At 38.1% G+C, this 12,616-nt stretch overlaps 1 protein-coding gene across 1 annotated transcript in view; it reads left to right on the top strand.

Moving 5' to 3' along the window:
• Positions 1-12,616, top strand: part of HTT (huntingtin) — a 99,758-nt gene that overhangs the window by 37,950 nt on the left and 49,192 nt on the right. Inside the window, exons 13-26 of the mRNA XM_072406890.1 lie at positions 668-791; positions 1,826-1,944; positions 2,064-2,175; positions 2,455-2,592; positions 3,216-3,374; positions 4,163-4,260; positions 5,491-5,630; positions 6,448-6,511; positions 7,577-7,677; positions 8,263-8,409; positions 9,353-9,473; positions 10,783-10,928; positions 11,031-11,182; positions 11,819-12,021. Coding sequence (XP_072262991.1) covers positions 668-791; positions 1,826-1,944; positions 2,064-2,175; positions 2,455-2,592; positions 3,216-3,374; positions 4,163-4,260; positions 5,491-5,630; positions 6,448-6,511; positions 7,577-7,677; positions 8,263-8,409; positions 9,353-9,473; positions 10,783-10,928; positions 11,031-11,182; positions 11,819-12,021 — 1,824 coding nt within the window. The remainder of the gene's footprint in view (positions 1-667; positions 792-1,825; positions 1,945-2,063; positions 2,176-2,454; positions 2,593-3,215; positions 3,375-4,162; positions 4,261-5,490; positions 5,631-6,447; positions 6,512-7,576; positions 7,678-8,262; positions 8,410-9,352; positions 9,474-10,782; positions 10,929-11,030; positions 11,183-11,818; positions 12,022-12,616) is intronic.

The following is a 12,616-nucleotide window of genomic DNA, read 5'->3' as shown; positions in this document are numbered from 1 at the left end:
GCTGTACACACGTCAGATTCTCGTCCGATACCAGCCCTGAAGTGATAATCGGATGAGAATCATCTGACGTGTACGTAGCCTTACTCCAGACTCCAATGAAAATGTCACTTTTATTTGATCCAAAACAAGAACATAAAAATGAACAGCGTTTTCCTTTGCAGGGGATCAGTGACCTCAGTCCATCAGAAATTTAACATAAGTCTCAGCCTCCTGGCTGTTCATGACAATCTAGGCCTGGATATCAAATAAAGAGCTGCAAATCTGCAGGCTGAGTACACACGGTCAATTGGAGAGGTCGTTGGAGAGGATCTTTTACAATCCCTTACAACAGCAAAAGACTGCACGAGTGCATGAACATACACAGGCGTTCTGCTCTATGGAGAGGGGAAGAAAGCCTTCAATTTTTATGAGTAGCAGTGGCATTCTATTGTTTCAGAACAAAATCGCCACAGGTCCTCCACACTAGCATGCTTGCTATTTTCTGGAACTGAACAGGTCATTGAGAGACTGGTGTGAAAACTTTATTATTGCTATTACACCCCATCATATTGCATTACCCTTTTTGTGCTACTATGCTGTGAAGATGCCTCATGTCAATCATTTTTATTGCTCCTTTGAATTGTTTTTGTGCTACTAGTAAGAATGCTCCATTCTTTCTGACTTTTAGGTGATCGATGGTTCTGAGAACCAGTATTCAGGCATGCAGATTGGGCAGCTCCAAGACGAAGAAGAGGAAGGAGCTATCATTCACCAGGAAGAATTGGTTGATCACTTTGGGAATATTTCCCTTGGTAGGGTATTTTAAAATATTGACTAAAAATGGGTGGTTACATGGTATGCAACTCAGAGCTATTGGTTAAAGCATTTTTTTGCACTTAAAGGTTTTAGATATTTCTGTGTATTATTGTTTATATTCTGTGCCACTGGGTCGCTGTAGTTAACTGTTGGCATTGCTGCTGCGCTGGCCTGTCTGTAAGGACTCATTTATGTGCATAGGGATTTAACTCACTTTGATTGTTGGGTGCCCTTTAGTAACAGTATGAAGCACATTATTGACAGTGTTGTTGTTTATTTCTGGATGTGTAATTGTTTTGTTCTTGCATATTGTAAGAGAGTATATCTCCCTCTTGCGATCTCTGGAGATTACCTTAAGGTAGTTTGTAAAGTCCTCCTAAAGGTAACAGAATACCCCCAAAGGTATACAATACCAGGTGCACCTCAATGGACCGTAAGAAAAGAATTTTACAGCAAACACTTTATCTTCTGCTTATTCCAGACTTTTGTCATGTTAATAGCAGGGCTGAAAAGCTGTATCTGAAATGAACACTGCTCGGGCTAATGCTGTGTTCTTTGATGAGGTAGGGGGGTATAGGATTATAATTCATACAGACCTGTCTTGTTATTGCTCTACCTAAACTTTTATTCTTCTGTTCAGTACATACCTGGTCACTGATGGTCCAGTTTGTATTCACTTGGATGGCATCAGAGTAATCCCAAAGCAGTTTTATCTATAGTCCTACCATGAAGACACTGGGCTGTTTGTGAAACTTTAGTTATGCATTTTATTTGGAGTTTAAGTCTGCTTTAAATGATTCTTTATGCAGTTGCATTTATTTATTATTTTACCTAAAGCCACATTTGTGTGCTGGGTCCACTTATCTGAATTCCTCTACACTCCTTTTTTATTCTGATTTTTCTTAAGTTAAACAAATTTTTGAGTTAGTGGATGTTTCGGCAACTTTCTTGAAAGTATTATGAGAAGTCTGTAGCAAGGCTGACAGTTTACCGGAATAATGTTTTGATTTTTTGTTTTCTTTTAATTAAGGGCTGAATCCGAGTCATTTACTAAAATCCATGGGTCACAGCCGCCAGTCTTCAGATAGCAGCGTGGATCGCTTTGTAACAAAGGAGGAAGTAGTAGAGCCAGGAGACCTGGAAAATAAGGTAATACATTTACAAATATATAGCAAAGTACTTTAACCCCAGTTTTGTTAAGAATATCTAATTCTTTAAAATTGTGGATGCGACTGTCATATAACAAACTGTGCTCTGTCTTATTAAAGCCATCTCGGATAAAAGGAGATATTGGAAATTATACAGATGAAGATGCTGCTCCCCTTATTCACTGCATCCGCCTTTTATCTGCTTCCTTCCTGCTCACTGGACAGAAGGGTGGTAAGAATATCAGTTGTTGTCTTTGGATCTAGAAAGGTTCAAATAACCTAAAAGATTTCTCAAGTTATTTTTAGGATTAAGCTTTTGCAAAGCTCCTTTTGTATATCAATATTTGTAAAACATTATTAACATGAACAAAGACTTTTCTTACATAGGCCACATCCATTATGTCTTTTTATCAGTATTCCAAACTGTTTTTATATTTATGAAGATTTTGTTGCTATTTGTTTTCATGTTAAACTTACTCGGCTTTGCCTTTTTGTTTTTTCCTTTATCCAGCCCTTGTACCAGACAGAGATGTGCGAGTGAGTGTGAAAGCACTGGCACTGAGCTGTGTAGGGGCAGCTGTGGCATTGTATCCTGAAGCGTTCTTCAACAAGTTGTACAAACTGCAGACAGACACTATAGACGCAACAGGTACTGAGCACTCTATTGTCTAGGTCACATGATTTTCATAATCTCCAAAACAGAATGAGGATTATTATTATTCAACAGGATTTTTATAGTGCCAACATATTACGCAGCGCAGTATAATAAAAAGGGGTTGCAAATGACAGACAGATACAGCGACACAGGAGGAGGAGAGGACCCTGCCCCATAGAGCTTACAATCCAGGGGATCTAGAGGGTTCTCTTATTTATTTGGGGCCTGGAAGAGTGGCCATATGGTTGTATATAGAGGTTGTTTGTGGCATCAGTATGCTTGCTAAAGAGCTACAATTAACGTTTTGAAATACTATTCCATGTTCCTGAGTTAGACTTGTGTGGATCTACAAATTCTTAACTTGGGTTTTTTGTAAGACCTGAAAAAAGGCTGTTTTACACTGCTGCCTATAACACAACATGGTTTCACGAACATTATAATCCCACAGAAAGATAAAGATATCACTTTTATTTTCTTTCTCGTAACTGCTTCTCTTACATATGGAGTTAGCTCACTTACCCTAAAATAATCCCATTACTTTAGGATATCCTTAGACTCAAAACTACCACTATGTTGTCCTAAATTTTTTATATATATGTTATGTATTTTCATTGCAGATGTACAGTATGTTTCAGACATCCTGAATTACATCAATCATGGGGACCCTCAGGTCAGAGGGGCCACATCTATTCTCTGTGGTACAATTATCTACTCCATCCTCAACAAGTCCCGTTATGATGCTGAGCGCTGGCTGGCCAATGTTAAAAGCTGTACTGGTAACTAACTGCACATGCTTTAGTTTAAAAATTTGTATTGATTATTTTTTTTTTAGAATAAAGAGAGGAGAGACCCTGTCACCAGCCCATGATTTCAACATTAATCTTCCTATAAAATGTACAATTAGTTTATTGTTGCATGCTTTTTACCTGAAAAAGTCTTTCTTGTGTTTACATCTGAACTGGGTGCTGCCACTACGATATTCCTCTTTATACCTCCTCTGTCAGTTTAGATCGGTCTTTCTTAAGGTTTTTAACAAGGGGGATTATTTCCCTTGAAATAACTTTCATGTCAAGCTATAATGACCATAACACACATTGACCAAAACCACACAATGACCATAACTACACATTGCTTCAAAGTATATTAGCATGAAAGTCTGTGTGATGAATGTCTCTTACATTGATGGTCAGTGTGAAATATGTCGCCCTAACAGATAGCCAAAAAGATCCTTGATGTCAGTTTAAATGAGACACACAAATTACTAATTTCTCAAGGAATCCCTAGCAACCTATGGAGGAATCCTGGCTGAGAAACATTGGTTTAGATAAAAAAAAAAGTGAGGGTAAACTCCTAGAAAAGAAGAGGGCTATGCTGTGCAAGAAGAGAGACTGCTGTGCTGAGAATGGATGCTACTTATAAAAATCAAATTTTCTAGTAGTCATAAAAGTAAATTGCATAATTTTTTTACTTTTTTACTTTTACCTGTAGTTTGTTACTTTGCTGACAGGGTCTCTTTTAGCAGTTACCGATAAAAGTTTGAGGCACTAACCAGTATGTTTTTCAGGGAATAGTTTTTCACTGGAAGATTGCATTCCATTGTTGCAAAGATGTCTGAAAGATGAATCTTCTGTGACCTGCAAGCTGACATGTGTGGCAGTCAGGGTGAGTGTGTTCTTTGCATCCCAACAAAACATATATACCACTTTCACTGAAAATGATGTGGGCTGAATTTTTTTACATTTCTTGCTATAGTCAGGCTGATCTTGTTTACTCACTAGGGAGTATATGCATACAGTAGTACATTAGTCAGGATAGTAAGGACAGAAATACAACAAACAGAGCAATCACAACAAGACATGTAGAAAGTAAAAAGATTTTTATTGATTTGGAAATCTTATCAATGGGATCTGTAATGAAACTACAATGGTTGTTTCCTTTGGCGGAGTCTCTAAATCAGTCCGGTAAAGTTGCCTTCATCTGGTAAGAGCAACTTATATGGTGCTGGGCACTCCAAAGTAACAGCACACTCACATGGAAGAAGGAGAGAGAGTCACATGGTCATTAATACCCTAGAAGTTCCTGGCAACTACTTTGCTTCTGTTAGCTAATGAAGCATGAAAATCTAAGAACACATATTCTACTGTTATACATAAACATTCCCACGTGTTACTTTGCCTTAATGATCCTGCAAGTATCAAAAAATACCTGATTATCCTGCCCAATCGGCTTCCAACTTTCTGCAGTGGGCTGACACTCAAGTTTAGAGTCCTCTGTTTTATAGGAGAGCATTTTCCATTGCCAAGTTGTTTGCTGTCCCAGCTCTCTTATGTAATTATGCTGTGGGTACACATTCCCTTTAGGTTCTCATTACAACCGTCAGACTCTTTATTTTCAACATGTTTCAAGGACCCTCCATTATCAAGGCAGACTAAGATGCCACTACTTTACTTACCTTCTGTGAAAACTTTTCAGCCCTGCCTAAATTCTACTGGACTACAGAAAACCAATCTATTTTCTTATCTCTAATTCCCCCTGCCCTGCCTACAGTTTCTTCCAGATTTTTGGTATTCTAGTCCTACATTTGTAGCATTTTCAGTTTGCAGAAAAATACCAAACAGATGTATTGCAGCTGTGCACAACAATAGCTTCCTATCCACTCCCATTCACTTGAATAGAAGTGATTGAGACTGGGGTTGGGCCTACAGAAGAACACTACAGCTCACGGTGGGTCTGAAATGGCTTTAGGTTATTGTGGTTTATGAGCAAAGCGTGTGTTCCATTGAGAGGAATTTTTAACAGCAAAGATCATTCTTACTTATGTGCCTTTGGTTGATTCTGGTACCTCAAGATGCTGTTATTTTGTTAATAAAAGAAATGCTTTTGTTTTTCCAGCATTGTATATCCAGTTTATTGTGCAGCACGTACAGCGAACACGGGTTACAGCTGTTAATCGATTTGCTCACTTTGAAGAACAGCTCTTACTGGCTTGTCAGGACAGAACTGCTAGAAACTCTAGCAGAAATTGATTTTAGGCAAGTTCATCTCCTCAATGTACTTAAATTTAGGGTTTTAAAATGTATTGTGTTTTGGCAGTCTGCCTCTAAAAATTTTTTTTTTCCTGTGAAAGAATTGTGCCAATTTATCTATTATAAGAAATGGGGGTGGCAGCAGGTCTGCTCTTGTACACAGTCCTCATCTTATTGGTTTTTGGTCTCAGTACAAATTTTGTAATAATACTATCTGATAGTTGAAGCAAACCAGTCATAAAAACAAAGAGATTTCCTACTACATAGCGAGGGGGTAAGAGATTGATTTGGAGATTTTTTTTCTTACAGCTTTGCTTTGTGGTAATGAATGTATTCCTTGCTATCCTGGTGTAAGAATATTTATATTTTCACAACTTAAACTTGTATTATATACAAGAAAACCCCCTTATTTCTATTATTTATCACCCCACTGGGTGCTAATTTATATGGGGTATACTGAATGGACTTGTACATACTTCAGATGCTTCTCATATGAATATCTCTTCAGGGCTAGTATCGGACGAGAATCTGATGTGTACAGTGGCCATCCAATGTTGTTCATGGATCCGCGAACGAAAAACGATCGCAATGCAGTTAAGGGCAGAGAGCGCAGCGGGGTGCCGCTCACTCGTTCTCTCTCTTTTCCCTCTCCATAGAGCAGAACTACAGTGCAGTCTTGTTGTTGGAAAAGATCGTGAAAGATCCTTTCTAACAACAAAAGTCTAACGTGTTCACGTAGCCTTAGAGGTTGCAATTAGCAGTTGATACTTGTTGCCTGGAGTTTTTCCTTGTCCTTTATTGTATATTTTTTTTCTTCTTCTAGGTTAGTAAATTTCTTGGAAGGAAAAGCAGATGGGCTACATAGAGGTGTACATCATTATACTGGGGTAATTACAACCAGTGTTTTCTTTTAATTCTTATCCATTCAACCCTTTCACTTGTGTTATGCAGCTTTCAGTCCTTTTTGTCTTTTGCATTTTCTTTGTGTCATGCAAACTTGTGAAATTTAAAGCTGAACTGTGAGCAAGCATATAAAAATGCATGCAAAAGCTTGTAATTTTTTTTTTTGAAGCCAATATATAGTCAAACACTGCAACTCCAACACTATATTTCATTGCTTCATTACTTGAGCTTTTACTGCTCACACCCATCTGTAGTCGTACAGCAATTATTGATAACATCTTGAAGCGATGCACTGTTGCCTTGCACTGTTCCTTTATATATGTGATTTCAATATTTTAACATAGTACCAGTGAAATAAAACACACCAAAATAGAAAAATAACTTTAATATCATAGCTGTCCTAACATTATTTAACCTTTGGCATGTAGGATAATGCACTCATCACAGGTGATTAGATATGTTAGTGCATCTCTAGAGAATGTGTGGGATGCCTTTATTTTATTCTTTTATTTGCAAACATTCTCTGTTTTATTTCACAAATCAGATGACATTCTTCTAATACGACAGGAAAAAAAGTGAAGACGTATGTCCTTGATGGACACAAATATTCTTGATGGAGAAATCAACAAGGCTTTTTTAGACTCCTAATGTCTTCAGTCTATGTGTTTGGGGGAAAGAGATCCTCATTCTGCAGTTTACTTGTCTTCACTAGGCTTCTTTTTTTATCTGAACCCAGAAGTTCTTAGAGCTGAGAACTTTCAATTTTCAGTGTAAACAGTGGGGATGGAAGGAACTAGTACTTACCACTCATTATCCTATAATGTGTGGCATAAGAGACCCTTGAACATTGAGCTAAGGGAGGACAGAAGTGACTGAGCTGCTGTACACCCACTTCTGCTAAACACAGAAAAGCTGTATGATAACATAGCCGGGTTTTTCTTTGTTTGAGAAATCCTAGACCTCCATTGTGCTCTGGATGCTTTGGTTACATAAATATGATGTCTTATGTTGGATCTTGGGTCATAACTTCATGGTATGTGTGTTTGTAGCTGTTACATCTTCAGGACCGAGTGCTGAATAGTGTACTTATCAGTCTTTTGGGAGATGAAGACGCAAGGGTGAGGCATGTAGCTGCAGCAACTTTAGTTAGGTAAGTGCTTTAACCTCTAAAGCCTTTTTTTGTGTCACGGTATTTAGTTTTATTACATTGATGTGGCCGTACTTTTAAAAAAGATTGAACACCATGATTATATATAGTTCTGGTTGTTCATACATATCCCCTCGCCTTCCTAAATGCCAGGGTTGTGGCGAATTAAAAGTAGATGGAATTCAGTGACTGACAAAGGTACCCATGCTATGTTCTTGTTTATCATCCTGGCTGTTTAATATGCACCCTATTACCTGTTTGTGTGATTCTGGTTTATAAACTGTTGAGTCCTACAAGGCAGAACTAGTGTGAGGTTCATACTTGCTTTAACCAGAGAACCAGCATCTGTTCTGTGCAATTACACACTCTCTGAAACTGTAGTAACCACCAAGAAAATATTTCATCACGAACATTGGTCCTAGGTGCCTGCAGCTAGTAGTAGACTTGGCAAGCTTTGCTCAGTCATCTCAATTTCAACCATCTCAATGACAACCAAAGCACAGTAAAAAATCTTGTACACCAAGTTGTCATGCGAATTCTGCCTTATTATTGTTATGTTAGTAATATTATTTTCATTTTCATCCACAGAATGGTACCAAAGTTGTTTTTCCATTGCGATCAAGGACAAGCTGACCCTGTAGTGGCAGCAGCTAGAGACCAAAGCAGCGTTTACCTCAAACTGCTCATGCATGAGACCCAGCCAGCATCCCATTTTGCTGTCAGTACAATCACAAGGTGGGTACATGGTTAGTACAAGCCATCAGTGGCTTCATAACTTTGCACTACATCAATCGAATCAGCAAAAAGCTATGGTGGTGATCAACATTCGATCAGATTTCTGCTGAAAACTCTATTGTGTAGTGCATAGGGGGCAGTCCAGGTAAATTGACAACATCAGGAAGAGACAAGTCCTTTTACTTCATCTATTGTGTATGGATGAAGTTATGACACATTTACACTGGTCTTAAGTAAACCTGTTCTAGCATAAATATGTAAGCTACCATTGCTTACCTCCTTCTTAAAAAATGCTAGTTTCCTGGCCAATATGCTGCCCTCCAGCTTCAATATGCTCCAAATCGCTGACCCAAAACATGTAGCAGATATAAAGATTCTCCTACTTTTTCTGTTTTAACCACTTTACTTTCTGTTTAAGCCATAGAGTTGGCATGACAAGCATTCTTTTAGCATTTACTAAAGAAGACGTTAGCTGTGGCACCCTCTGTTTCACTTAAAATACCACTCTAAGGGTTTTTGTTTGTTAGTGTGCAAAATGCTTTCTGATTCTGCTGGAAATCCAGTCCTGACCTGTCCACTCTCCCTTGGTTATCAGTCCTGCTCATTGGTACCTCTGTGAACAATAAAACTGTCCCTACTTAGGCTAAAGAGATTAGGAAGAGAGGGTGTTCTAAAGTTTGGGTAACACTGCTGTTCCTCCAAAGTGATAGCTTACTTTGTAAGAATTGTCACCTGGTAACAGGATGTTAAACACTGGCAGGATCACCAGAACATTTACAAGAGCTTGCAAAAATGAAAACCTTTTCAACCATCACATTTTAAGGCTTAGTAATCTAAAATATATACATTATTTGTTCTTTAGTTTAGAGACATTTTATCTGCTGCAACCAAAAACAATTGGTAAAACTTTCTGTAATGCCTGCTCACTTTTTTCCCCATGTAGGATTTACAGAGGTTACAGTATTATGCAGAGCCCGACAGATGTCACTATGGAGAATAATCTGTCCAGGGTCATCACTGCAGTTTCTCACGCTCTGACAACATCAACCACTCGAGCATTGACGGTACTTGAATTATGTATCTGTACCTTGCATAATGGTTTTATAAACATTTCAGAATGGTATATTTATATATGTGTGGTGACTTTGTAACTCCATTTTTACCATATACTTTTGGGTTTGAGGTTAGCTGTTGTGATACTGCCAGCAATCAAGCAATCACCTTATAAAATACTACAACCACAAAAAATGTCCTTGTGGGGACAGATCCAACTGTTGTCATGATGAGCCTGATTTAATAAGCTCTCCAAGGCTGGAGAGGATAAACTTTCATCAGTGAAGCTGGGTGATCCAGCAAACCTGGAATGGATTTCTATTGTTTGCTATTTGTTAGCAAATGTTTTCAATCCTGGACCAGATCCATTTCAGGTTACCTCAAACCTCCAGGTTCACTAATAAAAATGTGTCCCCTCCAGCATTGGAGAGCTTTATTAAATCAGGCCCAATGTCTTAATGTTTTGATTGTTTTTAGGTGTAAAGCTAAGATCCAGGCAGGTTACATATACATTTATGTAACCTTTCTTCTTCCTAAATAAATTTTAATTCCTGTATCCAATCTTGCTTTTAAGAAAACTCTGACATATTGCAACCTGGTTGGCAACCTTTCTTTTCTTCACTTAAAAGAAATATAGCTTTGTCACCTACTACCAAGCCTGTAGATTGGATAAAGAAGGAGCAGCAATAAACTTGTGTTATCTTATCCTGTTAACTAATCGCAGATTTAAATTAATATCACTGTGCCATGCATTTTAGTAATGGTATGTGCAAAAGAGTGTAAATGTAAAAATGTGTACAGAAAGATTGGGCACATTTGAATATAGTAGATCTGTCAATGGACAAACATACCCAACCAATAAACCCTAAACTATTATAGATAATTACTAACTAAAGAATACCTATGGCGCCTGCCCTCGTTAAGATGGAGATTTCGGTTTGGAAAACAGACAGTCCTTCAATCCCCGATCTTTTGATGTCTTTTCATCGCCAGTTTAACATCACATGGCTGTGTTTTCTTATCCCTGCCCCTCCTTTTTTTTTCCTGCCACCCCATTTCCTGTGTAACCATCCTCATCAGATAAAGTGGATAGACTAGTAAATGTGTATATCAACTGCAGAATGTACATGCAACTAAACTTCCAGATTGTGGCTATATTATTTTCATATTTTCTATGAGAATCCCTAAGATGGTTGTAAAACACCCATGTAATGATATAAAATTAAAATGTAAGTGTTATTGTGCTTTTTTATTTCTTGCTTTGTTGATTTTCTCATTATATAAATTTTATAGGTTACATGTTGTCTTTTTTACTTCTAGTGTGGCTGCTGTGAAGCTTTGTGTCTGTTGTCCACTGCTTTTCCAGTGTGTTCATGGAGTATTGGATGGCATTGTGGATATGTGATGTCATCCAGTGCACAGGCCTCCCGAATCCAGGTCTACAAGAATCGGGGTAGATCTTTTAGGTAAATAATTGCATTAGATTTTATTTTCAGAGGAGACTCAAAGGGAAGTGTGCCATAGTTTTTGTGAAGTGCAAATTTAAGCTTTGAATGTCTTGTTTTCAGCATTTCCCAGCAGAGCCCTTCAGAAGAACTGCGCAAGAGCTGCACTGCTGGCATGACCAACATGATACTGTCACTGCTATCCTCAGCCTGGTTTCCCCTTGATCTTTCTGCTCATCAGGATGCCTTGATACTGGCTGGAAATTTGTTGGCAGGTAGGTACTGAAGCCAAGAAGAGAAATTTAGATTGACATTAAGTGGGCCTTCAGCTAGAATGAAACTTTGATATTTGCTTTGTATAGCATTAATGTTGTGCATACTTACTATACTTAAATAGGTATGCTTCTCATCAACAGTATATTCTCCATTACATATACTTTGCACTTTTGGTATTTTCGCCTAAAAAAATGCTCTGCCCACATCGGAACGGTTTACTTCACCCTGGCTTGAATGGGTCAAATTGAGAAACTGCACAGTGTAATTGTTGTAAGCAAGCACATAATTGGGATGGACTGCCTGGCCTGCTTTAAAGCCAACTTAGGTTTTAAAAGTAAAAATTACTGCTTTAAGTGACCAAAAAAAGAAATCCCTTTGCCAGGTACTCACATCTGCAATCTATTTTGCAATCTTCTGCATTAGTTACTTTCTGTGTGCCTCTTGTTTTTCTACTCACTGGCTGCTACATGTTTGGAGGTTTTTGAAGCAAAACATGCCAAAGTTATTTTTAAATATATTAACCACCTTCACAAAGTAAATACTAAAGAAAATGGTTAACTACTAATGTGTTTTTGATTACTTGTGAGGTTGCTTTGACTGTCATTATTGGATAAAAAACAATGTTTGCCTTTCAGCTACTGCTCCTAAATCTTTAAAGAGCCCCTGGACAGCAGAGGATGAAGCTAATCAGACCGCTAACAAGCAAGAGGAGCCGTGGCCAGCTCTTGGTGACCGTTCGATGGTTGGCATGATCGATCAGCTGTTTATTCATTTACTGAAGGCCATTAATATATGTGCTCATGTGATTGATGATGTCCCTCCTGGGCCTGTAGTGAAGGTGAGACTCAAGATGCTTATATGCCATTCTGTACAATATTTAGAACAGGAATACAATGGTGAATCATTGTACCTCTACAATACTCCCTCCCCCTGAATCCTCTTGGATTTATTAACACCCAGGACCATTGGTGGATATCTTTTCAGAACTAGGTTTTCATTATATTTGTCTAGGGAATTGTGAAAGATGGTTAACCCTTCTCTGACACTGACTTATTTTGGTGTAAGGATATATTCATCAAGAGACTTTTTGACGCTAGGCTTGACTTTATCAGATCAATTTAAATATTTTTGTATTTATTTATTTCCTACATATTTCACTAGGGTTAGAATACCCCATGCTGGAAACACCCTGGTAAGCTAGACTGCTGCTCAAGCACACAACAGCTCAGTGGGCCTGTACACCCTCTGTACAGTGCTCTAGTTAAAAGCACCTATGCATTCCTGACTAAGATATCGTGCCAAGGGGATTGTCGAACAGTTTGAGACCTATGTCTTTTAACATTTGTGTTGTGTGTGAGAGAATACCTTTTGCTTTTAAACCTTTACAGTACAGCTGTAGAGGTACAATGATTCACCATTTTTGTGTTTGTCTT

This window comes from Pyxicephalus adspersus, chromosome 3 (assembly GCF_032062135.1).
Source record: "Pyxicephalus adspersus chromosome 3, UCB_Pads_2.0, whole genome shotgun sequence".
In the NCBI taxonomy this organism is placed as follows: Eukaryota; Metazoa; Chordata; class Amphibia; order Anura; family Pyxicephalidae; genus Pyxicephalus; species Pyxicephalus adspersus.
The sequence above is the reverse complement of the archived record's forward strand: the minus strand, read 5'-3'. Positions and strand labels throughout refer to the sequence as shown.